This window comes from Malurus melanocephalus, unplaced genomic scaffold (genome assembly GCF_030028575.1).
Source record: "Malurus melanocephalus ecotype Western Australia unplaced genomic scaffold, MMel_1.1 scaffold_311, whole genome shotgun sequence".
Classification (NCBI taxonomy): domain Eukaryota; kingdom Metazoa; phylum Chordata; class Aves; order Passeriformes; family Maluridae; genus Malurus; species Malurus melanocephalus.
In genome coordinates, this window is record NW_026623543.1 from 41,023 (window position 1) to 68,306 (window position 27,284).

Sequence of the window (27,284 nt, forward strand, 5' to 3'; positions counted from 1 at the left end):
AAACCAAAAACTTGCTTCTTTTTTCACAAATAGTTAAAAATAATTCAGATTTTAAAATTCAAATGCTATTCAACTTATATCAGCCAGAAAGGCAGGGAAAATTGATTAAGAATTATGCTATCTCGTTTGCTCTCACTAGTGTGTGTATAGGAATGTGCATATACTACATATGTTTTAGATACCTGCGGCTATAATTCCTGAGATTCCTGAAATTCCTTGGTTTTCTCTGACTGGGCTGATTGTGTAGCATATTTCTGCAGTTGCATTCTTGATGGCATATTAGGACATCTGAACCTTAGAAATCAAAATTGGAATAATTGCTGCGTGTATTTGAGAGTGTAGTGCTCTAAATGTGGGCATAAGCATATCTATCTGTATATTTGCAGGTAGATATATCTATGTGTGTGTATCTACATATGTTTCGATGCACATGGAAAATGGATGTTTATGAAATATTACATGCTATGTATTTTCTTAAATAATGGAAGTATGTTTGGAAGAGTATTGCAAAAATATTTGAAAAGTAAAGTTATTGTAAAGTACTTTATTGATGAAAGATGTAATGGTGCATCATTTTGGAATAGCTGAAGAAGCTATATTCTTTATTTGATTTTTAGGATTGATTCAGAGAGACAGGGAAGGAAATGGCAAACTTGAGTCTCTAAGCTAAGTCTTTGTATCAATAATACAGCATAGTTAGCTATGTGGTGCACACAAGGGATGCTAGGGAAGGGCACTTTCTACTCTTGACTGTAGCTGCGGCCTGCGTATGAAAAGTTGAGAATATTCCTTTTCTCTCAGTGTGATTTAAAGTATTTCAGATTTATTGGAAGGTGGGTACAATAGTTGCTAATAAGCAAGTTATGTGAAACAGTTTGTAGCAATTTTCAAGCCATAAAGAAACGTGCTCTGAGGTCAAGCCTTCCTAGGTAGGTATTGTTTCAGGTCAAGTCAGCTAAAGCACCCTAATGGGCAGCCTTTTCCTCATGTGGTTAGAGCCTAGAGTTCTTGGGAAATGGAAAGTCAATCAAAAATGCTATTTGCACGAGAACAAGATAAGGAAATCGAATTAACATAGCGTGGGTTTTTTAAGATATGCCGTAAGATGGGAGTTGTTTCAAACATTTTTAAGTGTAGCAGCTAATTGTAAGTATTTTAATTGGGGTAGAATACAGTTTGTAATCCATAGGTCTGTGTAAATGAAGTTTTTTAACTCTAAAGATTGTTTCAGAATGGTTTTTAGTATGTGCTATGGCTAACAAATATATTATTAGGTGAACAAAGAACTAGTCTTTTCATACATGAGTTATTTAGGTGTTAATAGATGGTGGCATAATCACAAGCCAGTTATTGAATCATAAGCCAGTGATTCTCAACTATTCTTAATTAATGATATATAAAAAGAGACAGTCAAAAATATTCTTTCAAAGGCACTTGGATTACTTTAGGCATGGATGATACATGTGAAAATATGGTAACCACCTCTTCAGGGATTCTTAATTTCTGATGAAATGGATGATATAATTAGGTCTTCTGCATTAGCAATATGTTTAGGTTTTCCCAAAAGCTTACAAGTTATGTTAAAAGTTAATACACACACATATTTGATACGTAAATGTCTAACTGGCTCAATCTCTGAGGTCTTCTACCCCTATGTTAGTAGACCTGTGAAATACCAAAAAAGCTGAAGTTATATTTATAGAAAACGGTAAAAAGAAATCTAAGTTAAGTGAGAAAACTCTGTATTTTAATGGAGTTCTGAGGCTGCTGTCTTGATGAATAAGGAGATGAGTATGATATGGGTGAAATTTTCTAAAATGCAATCTGCCTTATATAGTTTAATATCTTCTTCTGACTGCTTTGGTTTTCAGTCTGGTGGGGGGGAGGAGGGTATTTGACTATTTAATGCATTTGTACAAAAATTATCATGTATTAATTTTGTTTGTAATTAACTCTTTAGATCATACCTCACTCCAGTACGGGATGAAGAGTCAGAGTCCCAAAGAAAAGCTAGATCCAGGCAAGCAAGACAGTCTAGAAGATCCACACAGGTACAGTATCACTAAAGCTTCTACATATTTGGAAACATACCCATAACATATTTCTTGAGAAACAGGCATAGCATACTACATTTGCATCCATTTCTAATTCTTCTTTCCTGTGCATGGGCTATTGTAGATAATATGCTTGAGCTATTTTATTGGGTAGCTAATAAGATTCAGGACATAGGAAAGAAAACCATTTTCAATCTGGTTTCCATGAAGGAAAAATACAAAGAGTTTTTTATTACACGCTAGTTATCTGGTATCTGAACTGCATGCGTCCTTGCAGTACTTCTCTCTCTTAGTTTACAGAATGATATCTTTGGAGGTTTTTCCAAGTTTCTAGCAGTATCTACCAGCACAATTCTAGCACCGGGAAGGATGTGGTTGTAGCAAAATGGAGTATCACTAATGGTACTTGAACACTCCTTGGGCAGTGGAGCAACTGCCAACCACTATCTGCTGACAAACTGTTAGCCAATAATCCCTGAATAAAACAACACAAAGAAATACTCTAGCCCCTGTCCTTACCTGTTTCTAGGTTGGGTCCATAGCTACATTGTTTACTGATGTTACTTTCAAATCTTTACAGTTTTAAACCCCTCAAATATTTCCAGTTATCTTTCCCAGAGAGATCTGTGCTGCTTGATACAGCATCATCATATGGGAGTTATTTTAACTTCTTTATATTAATTTAGAGCCCTGAATCATGGTCAAACTACAGGCCAGCTATTGCCGAATCTTTGCAGTGAAGAAGCTACCAGGAATTTCTGGATTAAACTTTATCAGCAATAAAAGCTGAATTAAATAACTGATAGGATACAAAGTAGCTTTGACGAATAGATTGCAAAGTATTTTGAGCAATGTCTCAGTAGGTGCATCATAATAGAGAAAAGCTGTCTTGAAAAAGTTGTTTGCTCTCTGAGCTTATCGCAAAACTAGTTTTTAGCCTCAAAATAACAAGAGACTTTTTAGTGTTGATGACGTAAAAATCCAGTTGCAAGGAATTAATTTGTGAGGTATCAACATTTCTGAATATATGAGTATTATATTTTTAGGGTTCTTTCAGAAATATTTAGTATGCATACTATCATATTGGAAGCCTCTAGTGGATTTTTAAATTATTTCTGCAGGATCTTCTATGCAATCTGTATCTACTAGTTCAGCTAAAAATTGTCTTGCTGGAGAGTCTGTTGTGGGTTGCATTATAGGAAATACTTGCCACATATCAGAGGGATATTTGGTTCCAAGATTCAAGAGGAAAGCTTATAGGTAGAATATATAGGTAAAATTTATTTCTGAATAGATAGATATCATTTTCTTAAGTTGATTATTTTCTTTATTTATGTAATGTGATCATCTACATCATTGCTAATGTTATATTAAAATGGTGTTTGCTGACGGCTGTTTTCACAGGGCGTCACACTGACAGATCTTCAAGAAGCTGAAAAAACTATAGGAAGAAGTCGTCCCACACGAACCAGAGAACAGGAGAATGAWGAAAAAGAAAAGGAGGAGAAAGAAAAGCAAGACAAAGAAAAACAAGAAGAAAAGAAAGAATCTGAAACTAAAGATGATGACTATAGACAAAGATATTCCCGAACTGTTGAAGAGGTATTTTCATGATGAGTGTATTTAGATAGAGAAATTATATGAGTCTTTACTCCACCTATGTTATTTTACTTTTGGTAGTACTATAAGAACTATTTATATAGTAAAATGTTTTCATATCCCATGGTTTGTGTTTGTTAATCTTCATAAATTAATTCTGACATTTTTCTATTTAATAGCCATATCATCGCTATAGATCAACTTCAACTTCATCATCCACCTCGTCACTCTCCACCTCCACTAGCTCTCTATCAACTTCAAGTCAGMTAAACAGACCAAACAGCCTTATAGGTATAACTTCTGCCTATTCTCGAAGTGGAACAAAGGAAAGTGAGAGAGGTAGGAGTACTATTTGTGAAGGGTTTTTCTGTTGTTTTAGTTGTCAAAGGGCAGCTTACATTCCTAGAGCTATTTCAGAATGGGGTGAGATACATACGACCTCTGGGGATGTACCCTGCTTCTACCTTCTGTAATAAATTTCAAGATTTGCATGTAGAGATGAAAAAAGATCTTCTGTATTTGGTGGTGTTTTGTAGCCATTTAGTGTTTTTCCATTGTTGAATCATAGAAATGTCAAATATACTGCCATAAATATCCACATAATGCTTTGATTTCTGCTTTAACACCACACTATGAAAAAATACCATTTTTTAACGTCTAAACATTTGCAGGTATTAAGAGGGAATTTTACTTGATTAAATAATTGCTAAATAACCAGCGTTTTTTTCAGTCCTTCCACACTGAAGGACTGGAATGATGCTTTATATTAAGGACCTGTCAGGATTATGTGAGCATTAGGAAAAGGAAAGGAATGTTTCCCATTGTACTTCATTTGTAACCAGACTTCTGGATCCTTTAACTGGTTTATGTAATCTTAAATTGAGGATTAGATGCATGAATCAGAGATCATGAAAAGGGTCTTCTCTGCTGTCACCGAGATTTTGCCGTCATTTCAAATATGAATCATGTGCTACAATGCTAAGAGATACTGTGCCTGATTCTTAGCCTGTCAAAGGAGGAGCCTTTTAACATACAGCGTGATCTCCTGTTCTTGGATTTGCCACAGTTGACTTGAGAGAAATAATTTAATTCAGGTTATTGAGCAGTAACTTTAGTAAGGTTACTGTTTGAAATTGATAATTTTGTTCTACAGAAGGACAGATAAAATGATCCACTGATGAAGTCTTTATGTACTATATAGCAGTATTGCCATGTTCCCTAGAATGGTGTTTTCTGAGGAATTTATCGGGGCTAGGCCTCAGGGATATGCTTTGTGATTTTTTTTTCCCTTTATCCTAACATGAACTGACATTTGGATTAAGATGCTTTAATAATGCATGCTTACTCCAGGAAACTCGTTCTAGATTGTTCTATAGAAAAGATTTTCATTGGTAAATATTGGCTACTGCAGGCTCTTTTTTTTTTATAAATTATGATTGTGGAGGAACAATACTCTACCATTTGAAATCTCAGAGGTAAAATCCTAGTTTACTTAATTAGGAAAGGTATATGTTCACCACGAATGTTTGTATTTTTCTTCTTTCCAGTTTAATTTTTGCTTCACACTAAAATGTTTGTTTACCTTTGAAGACTAGTGGTGGTAGTTATTAGTGATTCTTGTATCTGAACTCAATTCTGTGGTTTCTTTGTTTAGTAAAAGAACATTAGGTTGAATAGACTGTGTGTCAATACGTAAAGAACTTTGGGCACATTTGTTTAAATTTTTTTTTTGCACAAATTACTTGTAAACATATAGGGGAGCAAGCACCATCCTGAGTTACATTTATTTTGAATTGCAGTTGTATTTTTTTTAAAGAAAAAGGACATTTGTAAAATAGTAATAATTTAACCTAGGAGGTCCCATTTTAGTCTTCCTTAGAGAAGAAATGGAGAGGACTGTGACGAAAAGAAGTGCTCTAAGGAGAACTTTGAAAAGTTGGTTTTTTTAATACTGAATCCTTGATGCATGCAAAAAAAGCTTATTTGATGAAGACTAGTGAAGAATTATCTTGTCTTATTTTGTACTTTTACACATTTGCTGACAAAGATGTTTCAATTATTGCATGACAGTTTTGAAAACTGAATTGTAAGTCCAACTTGCATTGTATTATTGTTACATGAAGACATTTTGTTTAGGTGACGGAGATGAAATTAGTATTTCCAGTATTTTAGAGCTTTGTGTTTTGGAGAGTCCAAAATTACAGCAAACCCTTTATGTGGTAAGAATCTCTTCAGCAAATTCATTTCGGGTAAAAAGAATTTATTGTGAGCATTTTAAAGACTTAGACAGTATTTCGGAAAATTTTCAGAAAATTAGATTGTGTCATAATTCAGTGAATGAGAAAATTGTTATTAACAGAAGGGAGCAAAAAAGAAGAGGAAAAGGAAGAAGATAAGTCACAGCCTAAGTCTATAAGGGAAAGACGGAGACCAAGAGAAAAACGACGATCTACAGGAGTTTCTTACTGGACTCAAGATGTAAGTTAACTTCACTTGTAGCAAAATGGAGTGTATATTGTGTACTCTTAAAGTAGAGAATTGTTTAGAGTACTATATATTATACAATATATAACTAATCATTCTAGAAAAAATGCTTTTCAAATGAAATATTCTTTGGTTTTGTTTTGATGCTTTCAGAAGCAAAGTTAAAGTTAAGACTTTTTTCAGTTGATACTCCTAACAAGAATTTTAAAACACTGTAGTAACTGTAACTTAATAAGAATTAATCATAAGCTAAGGAAAAAGAATTAATTATTGAATAAATGTTATCTATTGTATGCATACCAAAGCTGTAAAAATGAGACTTGTTATTTGGTACATTGCAAGTAACTATGTACTTAGCAACTTAAAAACTGCTGTGAGATTAGAAAGGTTATAACTGATGTTTCAGACTATTCCTGGTTTTTAGTCATGGTTTCAATATGTAATATAAAAGCAAAGATTTTCATGTGTCAAATGGAAAGTTGTTTCATCTCCTTCTGGTACTGAAAACCTGTTGGGAATTTTCTTCATATATCCTGTATATTCTCTGTGGAATATTCTCTTATATTTTCATATTAGAAGTGTAGAATGCATTAAAATCTTACTAAGCTTTCAACAGTTTAATTGTTTTTCCTCTCTCACCTGTTCTACCAGAGCGATGAAAATGATCAGGATCACCAATCCGATTCAGAAGAAGGAACAAATAAGAAAGAAACTCAGGTAATTTGAGAGAGGTGAATTCAACTGCAATAAAAATTTTACAACCAAAATATATCGCTTGAAAGCCAAGAGTGGCCATAACTAACCATTTTATCTTCCACTCTGATTGTGTAGAATTAGCATCCAGAAAATGTAGATGAAATTTTTGACACACAGGTCAAGGACATGATGCAGCAGGTTACTGTAGCAAGCATTCAGTTTCAACCCAGCAAAAATCTTTATTTCTTCAACATTGTTCTTTTCAGATAAATTATTTCCAATTACTTACGCACACTAATTAAGACTTTTGAAAATTAAACCCAGTGCTGTCATTATTATAATTAATAAATAATATTACATGTTAATTTAATGAAGCACAAAAGGTTGAAGAGCACAATGTATGTCATTCCTGCATTGAGCAAAATGGTTTTCTGAAATTCCAAATCAGTGTTACTGGTCTTGTTAAAAAGTCAGTTGAAAACAGTATAATGGGCTTGATTTGATGGGAAAAGTTCCTAAAAACAGAATGGTGTGTGACAGTCGGATGAAGAGGTGTTAAAAGGTAATTAGTAACATAAGCTGTGCTGTAAGAATAATGTATTTCTTTTAACCTAAACCCTGGATTAACACTACTGAATCAGGTTCATTACTGAGGAATGAAACTCAAGTGATACTTATTTCTTTTGTGAAAAAGCTTCCATTACATATTTCTTAAATATTTTAGTCAAGAGATTCATTCTGTGCCTGATTTGGGGCTGATTTGCTGTGTTTTTTATTTCCATGTCACATTAACACAAATGTATAGTCCTGTTTTCTTTCCTCCCAGTAATACATATCATTATCCTTAGATCTGTAATTACTTCATATTCTGTTCTGTAGAAATTAATTTTGGTACAACATGCTGCATGGTGCTTCTGATAGAATTAATAAAACTACAGTGAAATAGTGGTAAATCAGTCCCAAAGTTATGAATGTAATTAAAACGGTGAATATGTTGGGCTGGAATGGTGGAGAAGCATGGAATTGACTGACTCAGAGTTCATAGACAGGTGCACTTTTTGTTGAGTGCCCAGGCCCAGAGAGTGGTGGTGAATGAAGTTGAATGCACCTGGCAGCTGGTCATTAGTGAGATCCTCCAGGATTCAGTGTTGGAGCCAGTCCTGTGTAATACTCTCATGAATTTTCTGGCTGAGGGGATCTAGGACACCCTCAGTAAATTTGCAGATAACATCAAGTTGGATGGGAGTGTGGATCTACTGGAGGGTAGGAAGGCTTTGCAAAGAGATCTGGACAGGCTGGATCCATGGGTCAAAGCCAAATGGATGAGGTTCAGTAAGGTCAAGTGTCAGGTCACAACAATCTAGTGCAGTACTACAGGCTTGGGGAAGAGTGGCTGGAAGCTGTCCAAGGGATAAAGTACCTGGGAATACTGGTCAGCAGTGGCTGAACACGAGCCAGCTGTGCCCAGCTGGGCAATGGCAAGGGCAATGGCACCCTGGTTTGTATCAGCAATAGTGTGGTAGCAGGAGCAGGGCAGGGATCATTTCCCTGTGCTTGGTGCTGGTGAGGCCACGCCTCAAATCCTGTGTCCAGTTTGGGGTCCCTCACTACAAGAAAGACATTGAAGTGCTGGAACATGTCCAGAGAAGGGCAACAAAGCTGGGGAAGGGTCCAGAGCACAAGTCTGATGGGGAGTGGCTGAAGGAGCAGGGGATGTTTAGCCTGGAGAAAAAGAGGCTCAGKAGGGACCTCTCTCCATCTACTTGAAAGAAGGTTGTAGCCAGATGGGGGTCGGCCTGTTCTCTGAGGCTGCCAGCAACAGGACAAAAGGAAATGGTCTCAAGCCAAGCCAAGGAGATTCAGGTTGGACATCAGGAAGAATTTTCTCACTGAAAAGGTTAGATAAGCATTGGAACAGGCTTMCCAGGGATGTGGTGGAATTACCATCACTGGAAATGTTCAAGAAACAACGGGACATGGCTCTGAGTGCTATGGTTTAGTTGTCATGGTGGTTGGACTCGGTGATCCTGGAAGTCCTTTCCAACCCAAATGATTTTATGGTGAGGCACCAGAACAGGCTGCCCAGAGAAGTTGTGGATATGTTTTTTGAGTGCATGCTACAAAGGAAATAAGAGGATCTTAGGCAAAATTGATTTCTAGCCTGAAAACATTAAGGAATCAGAAAAACTATTGTCCTATTCATATCAGCAATTTTTCAAAGAACCATCTTGTAAGATTTGAGTTTGTGCTTTCTTGTTCTTCAAATCTGTCTTTTGACACCTTAGCTGATCATTTGTCCATAAAGGAAAGCAATTAAAGAGAGGTCAGACTTTGCTAAGCAGTTTGACAGTTGTAGGTTGTTCTCTAATTTTTTGGGGGGCTTTTTAATATTAAGAGCAGAGAATTTCTTGAATTAGCACAAAAATGCCTTGTTACTTAAAGGAAATGGATGTTTTTGCTAGAAGAATAGTCTTAGAACTAAGCTGAAGGATAGCCACTTAAAAATTCTATTGGTGGATGAAGTGTGTCTGTAAAGCTGATTTTTCAGTATGATGCATTGAAAAAAGAAACTTAGTAATTTGAATGAATACTACAGCTGTGGTTAGCTTATAACTAATGAACTAACTATGGCATATTCTACAAAATCTCTTAATGCTCAACATTATTCATGGTCTTGACGGAAAACAGCAATATTTTATTAGGAGTGATTAGGCTTATAGCATGTAAGCTATATGCTTTACGTGCTCTTCAAGGTGTCAAAGGGGAAATAGAGTGTATTGTGGAGAATGTGGCTGTTTTCCTCTGAACATTGAAAACATACAGTTTCCTTCTATAAAAGGAAACCAAACAGGCCACATCACCCCCCTTCCCACCCTTGCCAGAAAACAATCTTCAGCCACTGCTAGGTGAAATAATATTGGAGAATGCCCAGGTAATGGTACACCAGTAGAGTTCCTTGACTGAAATGTCTTCACTTAAGATTGGAATAATTGGTAGACATGATGAATCTGTGTTGACCACTCAGAGGGGAAGAAGGCTTGTGTGAACTGATGTAACGCTTACAAGGTGCTCCTTCACTCTTAAGTCATCACTTTTAATGAAGTTTTGTTTGTCAAATAAAGAGAGTTTCATTTTTTTCATTTTTTACTTTCATTCATTCATTCATTCCAGGTCAATCCACAGGGACAAAATTTACTCTGTCATTTAGATTAAGTCTAATAAGTACTTCCTTATGTTGTTGTGTAGTAACTTGTTTCCAGTCAAGCTGTTTAGAAACAGTGATCGTGTATCTTAATTTATTATTTTGAGCTGAAGTCATTWATTATGTTCCAAACATTATACCTAGTGTTAGAGAAGTGGGAGAAGGAGCAGTGACTTTGGAAAACACTGTTCTGATGCCTTTGATAACAGGGAAGCAAACCCAGAATGCACTAACTGCTGAAATTACTCTAGTGTTTAGGGCACTCTAGATTTTTTGAGTGTAATGTTAACATCCTTGTGAATAATATTTTGGCAAGCATATTCAAGCACGTATTTCTTTTCTTTTCTGAATACAACAAAATTGAAGCTTGACAAGGTTCAGGTAATACATACTGGTGGATAGCATACGCATTTGACATAACTCTTTAGTTGTATTTGTTCATAGATGGCTGTATTTTTTATTTAGATTATTGACTGATCCATTCTTTTTCTCTTTTTTTACCTCTCCCCACCTCAGAGTGAGAGCCTTTCAAGGTATGTGCAGTTTAAACAAGTTAATGTAGAATTGTTATACTTTCTGCCTGCATGTTGTCATTTGAAGCTGTTTATGTACAAATTCAGCTTGACTCTGGTAGTTGGGTTGGTAGCTTTAAAAGGCAGTAGTGATACTTATGTTTTGTATGAAGTATGATTGTAAAGTGCAGTACTGCCATGTGTGGGTGGAATATGCCATTCTGGGCAATATATTGAACTCTATATTTGTAGTGCACTGAAGGCAGGCTGGCCATTTTGCAGAACATGGTGGATACAGTACTATTTTCTACAGATTTTTCACCATGTTTTCTTTCACCTTTATAAAGAAAAGAGGTTTTTGTTGCCCCTCTTTTAGAATATCCTATTGAAAATTTTCTACATAACCTCAAGAAAAATTCTACAGCCTCTGAAAATTGTATTTCCTTAAGATTTGTTAAAAAGTAAATGCTGAAGTATTGCAATTTTTTTAAAGGATTTAATTTCTTTTTGGGCCGTTTAATTATTGAATTTTATTATGTTCTGATTGGTGAAAATCCGTTAAATAAAACTGCTATAGCACATGATTAGTGAAGAGTAAACTGTGAAAATACTCTTAGCTGTATTAATACTGGTTGTAATTTAGTTATTAGGATAAAGACTACTGAAGATTTGTTTCGTCAACTGCTTCTGTTCAAATACTTGAATTCATAACAAATAGTTTTGCAATGTTGTTTTCTATAACAAAGCTTTGAGAATTCATCTAGGCCATTCATCTAGTGTTTTTTTAAAACACTTCAATTAAACTAATAATGTTTTCCAAAAAACTTACGTTCCTTAATAAATTAAGAGGGATTAAACTATCAAAAGTAGTAAAAAGTATTTTAAGACATGTAAATATTTGCTTGCATTAAGTAAATTTAATTACATTTAAAATATTTCTCTGCATGCATTGCTCAGCAGACTGAGCAATTTGTAAAAATTTTCACCCAGAATCTTGAAGTATGCAGAATGTGAAAATGAAATCTGCACCAAATTAAAAGACTAACTGAAATACATAATTGCATTTGGTTTTCAGTTGGGTTAGCAACAAAGAAAAGCTGTTTGATACAGTCAGTGGTCTCAGTTTGGCTGCAAAGGCAAGGAAAAATCAGAACTTTTCTTTTACAGATATGATACAGGATCACTCAGCACGTCTGCAGGTGATCGTTACGATTCAGCACAGGGGAGATCGGGGTCACAGAGTTACCTTGAAGATCGAAAACCATACAGTAGACTAGAAAAAGAAGATAGCCCAGATTTTAAGAAGGTATCTGATCCAATAAATTCAGTGCAAAAATAGAACTTCATTACTTTTTTTCTTATACTGTGTGAAAATACTCTCACACTGCATCAGAAATACTGCTTAACTTAACTCAGCTGAATGGAGAAGCACAGCAACTGCTACAGATTATGAAACAGCTTCTGGCTTTTGTATTTTTCAACACAAGGGAGAAATTCAGAGAAGCCATGATACTTTTCTTATTATAAATACTCTCATATTATTTTTGATTGTATCATCAAAACTGATGTATGCATATGTGAAGCCTTATCTTTTATGTTTGCCAGCTTACATACATATAAGGTAATGATATGTTTAGATCTTGATTTAAAATAGAGTGGGAGTTTGTTGAGAAGTTTAGTGTGGTGGTGTAATCTGTGAAGTCTGAAGAAAAAAAGATGGCAAGTATGTTTTTAATATGTGTAAGGTAAGTTGTGTGCTTCCTATGCAGAGCTGCTTGTTTCTAGAAATATTTAGTAATAGTTCCTTTCAGTGCTTGCTACTTCTAAAAATCTTCTTTGTTCATGTACTTCTTAACTTTACAATCATAGTTCAATCATACTTTGAAAGTTTATTTTTTGACTAATCTCAATATTATCTGGTATTTTTAACGAGTATTTTCTCTTAGCTTTATGAACAGATTCTAGCTGAAAATGAAAAACTGAAAGCGCAGTTACATGACACCAACATGGAACTAACAGATCTTAAGCTACAGTTGGAGAAGACCACTCAGGTTTGTATAAAACAAAAAAAAACCATGCACTTAGCCTACTATGTAGATAGTAAACCAGAAGCACCCTGTGCTGTAGGCTGCTCTTTATTAGGCATCAGATGGGAATGGAGAAGAGTACTTCTTTGTTTCTGAAGAGGAAAGAGTGTAAGATTCTGGTCATCAGCTGTGAATGAAATATGTGAGAATGCTTCCTTGCTTACTTAGGTAGTAGTGGTTCTTGCTAGCATGTATCTGCATGCAACTTCTTTGCTGGTTAGGGATTAACACTTTCTACACTGTTATGTTTATATTCATACTGACAATCAGGATTCATGGATTAATTCATAAACCTGCATGCTTTTACACAGAAATGCTGTATTACTCCTGTTAGCTAAAGGCAATGTAGTGATTAAATAACAGGGATGGTTACAGAGGAAGTGAATGATAAATCCAGTCCAATCTTTCTTTCATTGTTACTTCCCTGAACACACTTTAAAATGTTTTTTATGACGTRCTTCAGACTGAATACCAGAATGTCGAATTGTTTTTTCTCAGTTCTGTGTTGTTAAAAACACATGTTAATGTCTTCATCACTTTTGTATTTCAGAGACAAGAAAGATTTGCTGACAGATCACTCTTGGAAATGGAGAAAAGGGTGAGTTTCTGCCAAAGCACTTCTAAATACTCTAATTCAAGCTTTGTTTTAGTTTGTTTTGCAGCCCCGGGTTTGTATATATTTTAATAGGAACAGAAGCCTTTCTTTTAACTTGCATTTTTTAGAGGATTTGGGGGTTTGAGGTTTCAAAGTGCGGTGAATGTGAGATGGAATTACTCTAATGAATTGCCTTTAGTTTGCCTGTTCGTTCATCATAACCAGTTTCTAAACTCTGCTGCCCTCCAGGGATCTGCCACTTGGTCCATCTCATCCAAAATAATGTTGGCATTCCAGAGAGTTAAACAGATTAATTGTGGCTCATCTTTTAACATATTTCCAAGATTCAGAGAAGCTCATTTCCTCAGAGCTTTCCAGAGGCACTAGTTGTTGTTGGTAATGACATAGCCATTTCTGCCTCACAGACATGAGACCTTAAACCTGCTAATGATATAAAATTATCTGCCTCTTTCCTTGTACTGCAACATTTTCCAGTGGGAATATGATACTGGGGCAGGGGAAGAAAGTGGAAGAGTGAGTAAGCAGTGTGGTTAAGAGGGGCATCAGAGACAACCCTAAATTGAATGGGAAAGAAGTCATGTAACCAATTCATATGTGAGGTTGGCTATAGGAATTATTTCAGAAGCTGGACACATAATAATTGTAGGCTGTAGTTTCATGCTAATTTAAAATCAACCCTGTATAGTCTAGTTTCACAGCAATGTAAAGCAAACACCACTGGTTTTGAGGTGGTCTTGGCTTCCTTCCTGATTAACCACATGTTCTTCTCCCTTCATCCTGGAGTGTCACATTAGAGACAAACAGGAAAAAAAAAGTTAATCTTTGACAGTAATAAGTGATGGGGTAAACATTTATTTATCCTTGGTAAATTTCATATTCATTAGCCTTTTGTATTTATTTTCCAGTATTTTAGGTTTAGAGAACAAGTTTTAGTTCTACGAAACTGTCCAGTATAAAAACTAACACATAGTAGATTTCATAGGAGCACATGAAGATGGGGAAATATTCTCAGGCACTTCCTGTAGTTTCATTATCTTTATCTTAATAGTCTCTCCAGTTAATTTGTCTCTCCAGTGCTGCCATTTAGCACCTATTTCTCTTTTTAATTTTTTGGCATCCTGCTGTGAGCAGTGATTTCATGAGTAAAAAGGTTTCGTCAGCAGATTTAATTGGTTTCTTGCTTGTTAGCATGGCCACACAAGTGGGCATTTAATAATTTAATAGATGCAGCTGCATCCATTACTGTGTAGGTTCATAGCTAATGCAGAGTATTGCATGGTTATATGTGATTTCAGTTTTAAATTACTGCTTTGCTTCTCCCAAAACAGGCCATTGCATTAAAACAATTAGCTTTATTAGAAATTCTTGCACCCTTTTTTTTAAAGACATTCAGGCCACAGTGAAATGTCTTTCAGAAATGTTATTTTTCCTAAATGTAGTAAAGCTAGTGGGTAAAAAAAAAAAAAAAAAAAACAAAAAACTTAGTCATGTATTTTTGTAACTCAGATGCTGTATGGCTGGAAAAGGATTTACTCAGAATTTATACATCTAAATCTTCTTTATAGTTAGGCACCTCTTTTCAGACAGGAGTTTAAATGAGGAATATATTTATGATTGTATTTTCTGTGTTGTTTTAATCTGAAGTTTCTTTTACTTTGCAAGTGACTGAAATAGGATTCTCAGCTGCTAGTCATCAATAGCTGATCTCTAGAAATAAGCTTATCAAATTCTGCATTTAAAAATAATTTCAAAGACTTCTTTAATGTCTAATGCAGCACTATAAATGCAAGAATTAAAATAAATTACAGACCTTTTCTAAGTATACTTCTCCAAGAATATTACTTCACTAAAATAAAATAACAAAACTAAAGATGTTTATATAAATTGCATGGAGAAAAAGGGAGGGGAAGAGTAAAGTAGTGAGGAAAAATTGTGATAAATAAAAGGCCAACAGAGAAAAGCCTGAAGGCATCTTTGATTTGCAACATTTTCAAGCTGAAACCTACCTTATCAGTGAAGAAAATGAGAATATGTATTAAGCCTAGATTTGCACAGTAGTAAAATTCAGAAAATACTGGCTTTGAATTTTATTTGAATTCAGCCTTCAGAACTGGGTTTCTATGACGTGATTTGGTGATGCATTGTCAATACTGTTATTTTAAAAACTGTTTACCAGAAAAGGGTTATTTCCATGGGGATGGGGGTACGTAAAGAGCAAGGTCCCTAGAAATACTTGGGCAAAAATAAGGGTTTTTTTCACAACCTGTCACTCTGCCAAATAAGCTGAAAGCCCTTTGCAAAATTTTGTATGACGTGGTAATAAAATTTAAAACCAAAACTTAAACTTCCAGGGTTCAGTATGGATTAGAATTCAGAAAACTGTAGGTACCTTTAGCAAATTTTCCCAAAACTTAGAATTCTTCAGCTGGGAATTTGCATTGTGGAGAAGTGTATTTCTCTGTATTATTGAATATACAAATATATTTAGGCATATACATCTGGTTTTGCTTCTTAAAAATGGTATAACTCTGGGGGGAGGTCAGTTTTTCATCGTGTGCATCCATATACCTCAGTCTCACTACACAATCCTGTGGCTCCTAGTTGCTTTGATAAATACAATGAGCTATTGTATTTTATAAGATGAGAGATTAGCATGTTTTTTTTGTCTTTTTTTTGTGAGTTACAAATGTTCTTTGGCGTACCTTACAGAGTTGTGGAAATTTTAGACTGCATAGATTTCAGATACTTTCTTTGAGTTCGGGAACTAATCAAATAATACTGGCAAATCTCTCTGAAAGTGCAGTGTGTTATTTTATTGGCAATCCCTCAAGATAGCTCCTAAAAGAGTAGGCAGTTCAAGTAAAAGAGGAGCATAACTTCATTAGACCACTTTGATTCTTTTGTATAATGTGAAGTATAAAAAGTTAATTAAAAATTCTACTGAAATGGTTTTTATTGCTAGCAGAGAGCTCAACATGCTAGTTAAGCAAATGCTTCAAAAGGATTAAGAATTTCTAGACACCTGAAATTTTGAGATTTATTTGTCGTTCATCTTTTGATAATGGTAAGAATTGTTGAATATTGCTTCAAATAAGAACACACATTATTCTATAAAACTAGTAGGTAACAGATAAAATTCTAAGTAATGTAAGACAGTGTGGGATTTTTGTTAGTTACTTATCTGTAACTCCCTGTTACCAGTTAACTCGCTGGTACTTAATGCCCATTACGATCATAAGATAAGTCTTAACTTGAAGGAGTTAAATACATTAGGTAGTAACAACTGCAGTAATATATTACTTTGATAAAAATTAAAGTTGTTTGCTATTATGGGAAAATGTTGGGGGATAACTGCATTGTGATTAAACTAAATTCAAATGATTTATATCTGAAAGGTGACCGGCAAGAGTCAGTATCTACTGAGTGGTATGATCTAACCAAAGTTTTACACACCTCAGTCAATGCTGCTTGCTGTTTGCATAACACTGTTGTATGCAGATGCATATTTCCACTTCGCAATAATCTGTTGCTTTTGCCTCTCACACTCTGGAAAAATCTGAATGTAGAGTACTGATAACTGCAGCTGCTTTTAAATGAGAAACACTGCATTGTCTGACACAGGAAAGCAAGCAATCAAGCTATAAACCCCGAAGTCTATTGCATTAGCTGCTGATCTATCAGATATGTTGAAAAATAGGTCTAAATAAAATAATGTTGTTCTGTGTCTGCACTGCAGACTGCACTGTAGTATAGAAAACCTTAAGCTAACTTTCCATAAGCTGGCTTGGTTATATAATCAATGCAATGAAGTTCTATACAAAGGACAATTTCTCCTGCTTCTCAGGTAAAAAGGGAAATAAAAGGAAAATTAAACTACACAAGAAATGCAGAAAATATTCTGAGAAACATTTTCTCAAGAAGCAGCTGATCTTATGTAGCTAGATTTCTTTGGTACTTTGCTAAGTCCTCTAATATCAATTGGTTGTATCAACACCAGGTTGCAGTTTGGAGTGTAGACAGATCCCACTGAGCTGAGACAGATGTTTCAGCTACCTTTGTTTGTCCGTGAAAGCTTATGCTTTTATGCTTGTATCTTTTAATATTCTTGTTTGTTTCTGATAATTTTCTGCATTTTTTGGATAGTAATGTTTTAAAAAAAAAAACTAGCTCATGAAAAATAAACCCAAACAAGTGGTACTTAAAATCTTTCTAAATTAATGAAAAAGAATGGGTATGTTTTTTAGGACCTGATATGAATTTTTATATTTCTTCCTCGTATATTAAAATTCCATGTTGACCAAATTTCTATATATCACTGGCATCACGAGTTTCCTGTTCACACTATGCTTTTGGTTGTATGATCTTTGAAACTTGAAATATTTCACTGTTACCACAGTATTTACAAGCTGTAATTTTTTAAAAACTGTGTGTTGGTCAGCGTTAACACACATCTTCTGATTTAGGAAAGAAGAGCACTCGAAAGAAGGATATCTGAAATGGAAGAGGAACTGAAAGTAAGTAAATTACTACACTAATAATAGTATTAATAAAGTGTATTATTTTGTCAGTGAGATCTTGTCTGGCAGTATTACTTGTCTCTATAACTTCTTTAGAAAATAACTAAATTACAGCTGCATGTCAAATTTGCTCCTGTCACACAGCTTATAGCGAAGCTGCTGTGCTGACATAAGCAGTTGTATGTGTAGGATTGAGAAGAAGGTGCTGAGTCCTAGGCTTCTATAACATATGGCTAACAAGAAACATTCAGAGATAGTTGGAGTGAAACATACCTTGATCTAATCAAGATGGAGCTGGAAATCTACAATTTTGTTGTGATACTCGTAAATTTTATTAATTTACTACTCATATTACTAAAATCCATTATTATTTAATAATGGTAGCATCTGATTCTATAGATATTTAAGCATTAAATGTTGTTTCAATCTGTATCTCATGTTATTTATTAATTAGATGGCATCCTACAATATCAAAAGAAAACCCTGTTTGTTTAGTGTGAATAATAACCAGGTTTTAGTTAACAAAATGCAGTAGATAGATTCTAGATGTTGAGAAGTAAGTAACATTTACTGTATTGATTTCTGGGTTTTTTTACTATGTATAAAGTGAATTCCAGAAGCAAAATACTTATAAAAAAATTCATTTCTATTTTGTTAGATTTTTTTTACCAGTCCTGCTTATCATTGTTAAAGTCTGTGATATGATTAAGAAGGGTGAGAAATGGGGTGGGTTTGTTTTCTGTTATGTCCTTCGATATAAATGTTGGACATGGTCAATCACACTGATAGAATTTACCTGGAATGTGAAAGTACTGTTATTTTTGATGTTTGGTGTTTGTCACTGATTAATAAAAAGTTTCCTTTTGAGCTCCCTCTGGTGCTTGGAAATGGCATTAACTTCCAAATGTTTTTCATTAAAATCCATGTACAAATTTCTGTTGAAGTAATTGAAGCTGACAGGCAGATGTAGACAGAAGGCAACTGTGATGCCTCTAGCTCCCTTGGATTCAGACCAAGATTGTTTGCTGCAAGGGAGTGCACAAGGTCTGTGGTTCCTTGTGGGTCTTCAAAAGTGAAATAGAGAAAAGACAAACTATGGTAGAGGAAAATAATTGTCTGCCTAAGAGTGGAAGACAACATGTGAGCTTCTAGGGAAAGTTTGGCTTCTGATAAAAATAGAGAATGCAAATACATTGGKTTTTTTTCAAAAGTTTGCTTTCAGTTAGCAATAAGTGAATGCTTTGAATTAAAGATTAAATACTCTTCTTTCCCATCATTTGTTGTGCAGTCACTAAAAAGTATATGTTAAATGTGTCATTATTTACAGAGTTTTGAATAGGAGATTTAGTTTGTGCAATTAGGATGTTAAGTGAAGAATTCCAGGAATAGCTCTCATTATTAATGTATCCTGAACTGTTTTGGAAAGCTGTGACTAATTACTACTGGTACTTAGATTTCTTTTCAAGAATGTGCCACTTGTTTGACACTTTCCTTTCACAGCAACTTATTTACTTTAAAAAAGACTGTCTCTTCTAAGTTTTCTTTCAGTTCTACTCATCTAATATACATGTGGTTTTTTTTTTCTTTTCTTCACTCCTATTTCTTTGATTCCTGCAGAACCTGCAACCAATAAAAAAGATTCAATCTTTGAAACACATAAATGAGCGACTGATGACTGAGAATAGGGCCTTGACCCGAGTGCTTGCCAAGTTGTCAGGGTCCTGTAGGCAACTACGCTCTGTGGACTTGTAATGTCTTCCTTCTCCTTTGTTTAGCCAGGCAGGTGTTGACATTCAGTTTGTGCTTGGGCAGAATTTTACTATTAACACTTGTGTGTCAGAAACTGACTCAGTGCTGCTCGGTTCTGGAGGTGCGGCTAAAGCATGTGTCTGACATACCAGCTATAGGTGTCGCAGATGTGTTGGTATGGTGTGCTATTGTCCCTGCTAGCACTGAAGCTTTTCCTTGAAGATAAATTGGCAAGGATCCAGGGGATCTTTGACATGTTAAAACCTTGGCAACAACTGAAAGGATTTGAGTTTGCATGAGGATACACTAAAGGCAGTCTATCGTTTTGATGTTTGTGTAAATGCTCAAATAGATTTGCCACTAGTTTTCTAAAAAATTGAAATAAAAATTTGAGCTTTTTTTACTGCAGTTTGGTTTAAGTGCGTAGAATTGATAAAAGTCTATTATTGACAAAAGAGTGGTTGAGAACTGGTTTCAGTACTGTGCATTCCTCAACAGTTGCATTAGCAACCATTTTTCTTATATTTGTGTGTTTCAGTGTTTAGAAGGACCAAATATTGTTTTTTCAGAAATGTATTGGAATTTCAAGTTGATTGCTGTTTTCATGCATTAGCTTCCCATTTGAGCCTTGCCAATACTTATTTTTAACTAGACAGCTTAAAACATCCAGTGCATAGTTAAGAATATTGATTTCTATTGCTACATATATAGGCATTCCAGTGTGGATGAGGTTCCTACAATGCATGGACTGTAAAATCAGACACAAGAAAATCTCTTTAGTGTGTTAGATTGGTTCAGACCCCTTCTAATAAAGGTATGAACTGCTTTGAGTTTCATTTTGGAAAAAAAAATCTAGTCTGTTGTTCTTAGTGTTATTGCAGGGCTGTTTCAGAAACCCATGGGTGTTTCAATGCTTACATGAGGAACAAAATGTGGTTTAATTCTACACCAAATCTATATGCCTTTCTTCCTCTTAAATATAACAAGTGTCTGGGCTGGAGGCTACAGTGAGCTCTTAACATGTGTAGTTGGAGAATATGAACCAAAAGAGAAGAAGTGGGAACACAGCAGGGAGCCTTGATAGAATGGTAGTTTAACTGTTGTAGCAGTGTGCCTGAGTTATCTAACAAGTACCTTAACAGTTCATGAGCTTTTTGTAATCTTTGCTCATCAAGTTGTTTTTTATGTAAAAATGGTGAAATCCTCCAGCAAACAGAGACATCATTATTACTGTACAGATCTAATACAGCTCCACATACATCAGATGATTATTGAATCATTATTTGCTCAATGATAGCTTTGCAAAGTTACTAGCTAGTCATGATWCACATAAACAAAATAGTGTATTTTTAATCTTATGCTAGAATCTCTTCATAGGAAGACGCTTTGCTATTTTAGTGAGAAGCTAATTGGAATTCAAAGTACAGTATATAACTGTAATTTTACTGAATTTACTGCAAAGGGATTTTTTTCCTGCCTCTTGACATTTAAGGTGTGTGGTGTCACCTCTCAATCAGTTTGAGTACCAAAGAAATACACTGCTTCAAAAGAATTGTTTAAAGTATGTGGGAATTAGTATAGATGAGAAGCACAAGTATTTCAGGTTACTTGTACTTACCCTTCCTGATCAATCTCCTGGTGTTCACAGAATTGTAGAATCATTTAAGTTGGATAAGACCTCCAAGATCTTGAAATCCAACTATTACCCTGGCACAACCAGCCCTAAACCGTGTCCCTGAGTGCCACATCTACATATTTTTTAAATACTTACAGGGATAGGGACTCCACCACTTCCCTGGGCAGTCTTTCTTGACAGCAATTTTGGTGATGAAATTTTTCCTCCTGACCAATATGATGAAATTTTTCCTCCTGACTCCTAGGACAACTCAATGCCATTTTATCTTGTCATATAAACCTTTTGTCTCCTACCAGTCTTCCCCTATTCTCTAGCAGACTCACAACAAAGGAGAAGGTATTCTACCTATTAATTGAATCAGGATTAAAATCTATCTACAGAGATTTGTAGATATATAATGGTACTGGATTATGCTAAAGCTCTAATTTTGAACAGTGGATTTTGTTAAAGTAGAAAATACACACTAGAAAATATACTTCTCTGTGGGTCTGTCTGTATGTAATTAACCATTATGGGCTGCACCTCCCTCCCTACTCCATAAGTTGAAAGAGGACTGTGACATTCCTGGATTTACTTTGAGGTTTCATTGGAATTTGTGCATACTACTTGTCGAGGTACCTATTTAACCAGTACAAAACCAGACTGCCTTGATTCCCTATGCATGGCCAGGTGAAGGCTGTCGTGGTTTTACCCAGTACCTTTGGTATGAAATCTGTAGCAGAATGGAAAGGAGGAAGGAAAGGTTTTGATTGGTTTGCCTGAACAAGTCACTGTTCCATTGTTTGCAAACACATGCATATTACCTTGGACAACAATTGTTATTTTTTACAACTTAGAAAATTTTAAACGATAATGCTTGAAAATTGAAAAAAAAATCACATGTGTTGCCCAATTTCAGACATTGACATGGTTTTTGAAAGTAATAAGCATTTTACAACTCTCTTCAGAACACAGTTCTCACTTGACTATAATGGAAACTTCCCTGTGACTCTCTAAAGAGCTCATCTTAGGTGGTTTCCCCTAGGCTCCACCATAGAGCAGAGTTGGAATCAAGGATAACAGAATGATTTTTGCCTATTCTTATTGTAGGGACTACCTTATGATATCCTGTCGGCTTCCTTTCACATACTTTGGTATTTGCAGGGAAATAAACTAGAGATGTATAATCTCAGTCATTTTCAGATCACCATCGTGTTTCACTTGAAAGGGTTTGCAGTTCAGTGAAGTGAGTGTGGACAGAAATGCTGGGGATTTCTGTTGAGATAATTAACTCTCCATTAGTCTTCATTTATGTAAGCCTGCATTTTTCAATTTCTCAGTTCTTTCTCTTCCATTATCACGTTCTGAATATAATGAGACCGAAAGTATAATTTTGCTTGAATAAAAAGAAAACAAACCAGTGCCAAAAAATAGGATAACAGCTGTTACATAGGTTGGCAGCTGAACTTAGACTTCGTGAGTATACTTGCACTTGAGGTTACTGAGTAACCACTGCGCAGGAATAGTCATTACCTCCTGTGTAAACCTCCTGCTAGAATCCCTGTGTGTAAATGTAGTCTTTTGTGTGGTAGGTGGTTTGTTACCAGTGTGTGAATGTAGATAGGGAGAACTGCTGAGATTATTTCTGGTTTCTCTGGCAAGCTGAATTCTCCCAGTACCAACCTCTGTGCCCTGACTTGTTCTCCTTTCCTATCTGGTCCTGTGCAACTCTCACCTCATTTGGCTTCTGCCTTGCAGCTTTTGTGCTTGTGTGCCACCCATCTCCTGTGGCAGCCATAACTTGCCATCCCCTAACCTGTACGCTGAGTATGCAGCCTGGTGTTGCTGTGATCTTTTTCAGTGATCTGCTCTTGTGTGAACTGTGCTATTCAGGGACATGATCTCAAATTACAGGATGTGTGCTTCAACTTGAGCTGGGAAGTGGTTGGAGGATTAATGCTATGAGCTAACAACAAGCTGAATCACACTGTATGTGATCAGGATGAAATCATCCCAGAGCACAGTGGTAGAGATGCTTAGCCACAGCATGTTTTTTTTAACTCTGCAAGTGCAGTATAGACAAGCCTCTTTAAATTGCTGGTAGTTAATTTCCCCCTGCCCCCTTCCTCCCCCCTGGAATTTGAACTATTTCATTACTTTTCTCATGCTACTATAAATGCTTTTGTCAGAGGCTGGTCATCTGCACCACTGAGTTTTAGTGCATCTAGTCCAAGCAAATGAAAACTCCTAATCTCTAACCCTTAAATGTATCATGCTAAAAGAGGAGATTTTTCTGAACTGCTGATACGAAGCGTGAAAAGTGCCAAGATACTTCATCTGAATACAGATTTTTACTGCCAATGCTTGTCTACTCTTGCTGCTTTTACTAGGAGTGTAACAACAAATAACAGTCATGTTTTATTTTTCATAGATGCTACCAGACCTGAAGGCAGACAACCAGAGGCTAAAAGATGAAAATGGGGCCTTGATCAGAGTCATAAGCAAACTTTCCAAATAAATGGTTTACTACAGCAGAACGGTATTGCACATCACTAGTAGCTCCAGTGGACCATGGTATGGCAGTCACTGGAAGTGTGGGAAGATCCTTCGGAGACTGTCATTTTCAGATATCCTGCCAAACACCCTCTTACCTGTGTGTTTTTTTGTATCAAGATCATTGTTTCTGTTAAAATGCAGCTGCTGAGAAGATAAAATGACTGAGAAATCTTGTTTACAGCCACAGCATAATAAGGAAAGTATTCAAGGCCAGATACGCCTCAGATATTTAACCAGTAAGCCTTAGTTGTACATAAACACTTTTACATCAATAAAAGCTTTCAGCTCTCACAGACAACAGTTACTCAATGTTTTTGTTGTGCCACAATTCCCGTTTTTTTTTCCTGTACTCAGTTTTTCTTTTAAGATTTAAGTTTGGAATTTTTTTCCCTTCTAATTTTTCATGTACCAGATTTTCTTTTTCTTGTACAGTGTTCTCACAGCTTTACCATTTGCAGAGACCACACACTCTTTTAAATTACATAATTTGTGTAGCTAACTAGAGTTACGTTGTCCAACCACCTGGAACAGAGATGTTCGGTGGAACATTTGCTTTCACTGTTTGTGCAATATGCATTTATTTCCTATACAAAATGCTTTAAAAGTCAGTTGAAACTAGAAATATTTTAAGAGTCCTGTTTTCTGCCTTTATTGGTCACTTTAAAAAAAAAAAGAAAAAAAAAAGAAGTTTGTAGTGAAAGATGTTAGATCCTGTAATCGTCACATTCATTTGAGCAGGTACTGAGTGATGCTGTATATATAAATGTGTACTGGTTTGATTTTTTCAGACCACCACGTGGCATGCTTGAATATATTTCCCTATTGCAAATGTCTGTTAATGCAAATTAGGATATCCAGGATAGTGTGTTTAACAAAGTTCGTTAATTTTTATGGTATAAAGAATTTAGACATTGTACATTGTATGGAGCCCTATCTTTACAAAAGGTCTAAACTATATAAAATACTTTATTATCTTTTTGTCCCATTTTTTTCATTTGATAGTGTTCACCATAATAAAAAATGCATAAATATAACTGCTTCACTACATTTCACATACCTGTATTTATCTGAGTGCTGTCCAAAACTGTTGTGCTAGCCAAAGTAATGTACTAAATCATTTGAAAAGCATAACCCATTACACTCACAATGTTTATATGCACTGTTGTTGCCATGTGAGAAGGCATCCAATTTGATAACACCATCATGTCAGACCATTTTATACATTTCAGTGGCCTTTAAAAACAAAAAAAGTACTTAAGTGAAGATCGTTTTTGTTAGGAACAGCTTTTATATTTTCACTAAACCATTCAAAATATGACATCCTATTGGCACATAGTTTATTGCCTAAAACCACTGAACAGATCAGCCATTAAAACAAATTGTACATTGTAAAGCTTGTAGTAGCTATTGTATTATTGATTATATTGTATACTATATTAAATGTGAATTTGTACCCCTTCATTTAAAAAGGTCATTGTGTTCTGCTGCCTACTCGGGCAGGGGGGGAGGGTTAGCTTTACAGGGGTGGGATATGTTTTGGTAAGGAAGACATGATGTTCTCTCTCTGTTGATTGGTTTTTTGAAGATGTAAGGTTATGCTCTTACTACCAAGCTCAGGATTTTTGATTTTAAAGGTACACGGATAGTTTGAGATATCTTCTTGTAATTGATCTGTATGAGAGGTGGGTCTGAACCACAGGGACTTCCATTGTCTTAYGCTAACATAAAATAAAGAATTGAATGGCTGCAACGTATTGAGTTCTGTTACAAGACAGTTAGGCATATTCTGGATTATATTTGGTAAAGTTTGGGTGCCTGTGAATGATTAAATACGTGTTTCTAATATTTTAGTGTTTTATATTTAGGTTATTTATTCTTTATATCTAAAAAATGAATGGCTACTGTGCTATATTGATTTTATTGGTAGTACTGAGCAGACCTTGTATCTGCATGAAACTAGTTGCAAAACCCACTATTTTGGAAAAAAATGTATTTTGACATATACAAATAAAATGAATACAAAATATTTTAAATGTGTGAAAGTTTTACTGATGAGACATTGAAATTTGTTACGAATTTAAACCATGTTATAAGTTTGCTATTTAAATTCCTTGGTGGGCATTTTTCATTCATTATATTACTTGGATGCAAGGTTCAAATACCTTTCAAAGATTGTAATCAGATTGTGATTATTTGCACATCATTGTACATGCACATCTGTAAATGCAACAGTAAAAATGCCATATTTATGCAATCTGTAACAACTTGGACAAATGTTTATATATTTTACATAAACCTGTCTGTCTGCAGAATCTGAGAACCATTTTTTATGTGATATTAACCTAATCTCACAAAGCAATTGCTAAACTTGTGTCATTGTCTTATTGTTCCTGATTGTGTTGAAGATCCAATACATCCCCAGAAAATCCAGCTACACCAGAGAGAAAGATGGGTTGTGGAAGACTATTTTATTATTTAGGAGATTGCGTGCAAGACGTGTATTATTGCTGGCTGGTGACTCTGACAACACTTCCTTAAATGACTAATGCCTTAAATGGTAATTCAAAACAGCAGCTTAGATTTTCAGGGGACTTGTCACAGTGTGGACAGGGATCTCTGTGTCCAGAATTAACACCAGGTACAGAGGCATGGAAGTAGCTGGTATGGAGAGTGAAGAGGCAAACGGCCTGCCCAGAACCAGTTCCAACCATGAAGGGAGCTATAACCTGGGAGGAGGAGTGAGGGCAGCTGGGCTGGCAGCACAGGCCCTCGAGTGGGAGGAGAGTGCAGAATGCATGGCTGCATAAGGACTGCCTGACCTTGGCTCCGAACAATAGCAGTTACCTAGAGAAAAAAAYGCTGGAGCTGGAATTTCATTTTTTGTCCACCATGTCTCCCTTATAAACGATTTCCTCTGAGCCTTCCTACTTCTACTACATACTGCTTTCAGACTTGTTACTTCCTTACCAGACGTTCAAAAAAGCAGTTATGGTTCATATTGTGCAGGTCAGTGCGTTTGTTTACTCAGCACCAAGTACACAATGTGAATCTAAGAATTCACTGTTTTAGAGATACTGTTCATGCTAAAGTTGGGTTGTGYTCACATGAACAATAACTTGGGCGGTGTTATTACCTGTCCATTATTCCTGGGCACTGTTCCTCTGCTGCCAGTACAAATGAGTTGCCATACAAGGGTCCGCTCATTTCTGTTTTAGGAAGAGTTACTTACATTTGGTTGAGACAAGGAAGAGGCATGCTTTTGGGTTTCTGAAGATACCTGCCTTAAGAGATCTACATTGAGGAAGAAATTAGAATTATTTCACCTTAATCATACACAAATGGACTCCATCTGTCTGAGAAGGCTCCTACCCTTGCTAGCTTGCATAACCATGATGTTTATAGTCAAGAGTGATGCCATAATGCCAAACTATGATGACAGACAGGAAATCTACACCCAAAAAGAGCAAGGGGTGAGAAAAAAGTATGCCCTGATGTCACACTAGCAAAGGCAAGACCATGTCAGAAAATAATTGGTTTGCATGACAGCATCAGAACAAAACCAGCCCCAAGTCAAGGRTTCAAGGACCCATCTCACCC

The 27,284-nt window shown here is 35.6% G+C and overlaps 1 protein-coding gene across 1 annotated transcript in view; it reads left to right on the top strand.

The window, feature by feature from the left end:
• PPP1R12A (protein phosphatase 1 regulatory subunit 12A) overlaps positions 1-23,663 on the top strand; it is a 49,153-nt gene extending 25,490 nt beyond the window's left edge. Inside the window, exons 13-23 of the mRNA XM_057377415.1 lie at positions 1,961-2,051; positions 3,459-3,656; positions 3,833-3,992; positions 6,013-6,131; positions 6,789-6,849; positions 10,547-10,568; positions 11,715-11,853; positions 12,494-12,598; positions 13,185-13,232; positions 17,714-17,764; positions 23,563-23,663. Of these exons, the coding sequence (XP_057233398.1) occupies positions 1,961-2,051; positions 3,459-3,656; positions 3,833-3,992; positions 6,013-6,131; positions 6,789-6,849; positions 10,547-10,568; positions 11,715-11,853; positions 12,494-12,598; positions 13,185-13,232; positions 17,714-17,764; positions 23,563-23,649 (1,081 nt within the window). The 3' untranslated portion in view covers positions 23,650-23,663. The remainder of the gene's footprint in view (positions 1-1,960; positions 2,052-3,458; positions 3,657-3,832; positions 3,993-6,012; positions 6,132-6,788; positions 6,850-10,546; positions 10,569-11,714; positions 11,854-12,493; positions 12,599-13,184; positions 13,233-17,713; positions 17,765-23,562) is intronic.
• Positions 23,664-27,284: the final 3,621 nt, after the last annotated feature.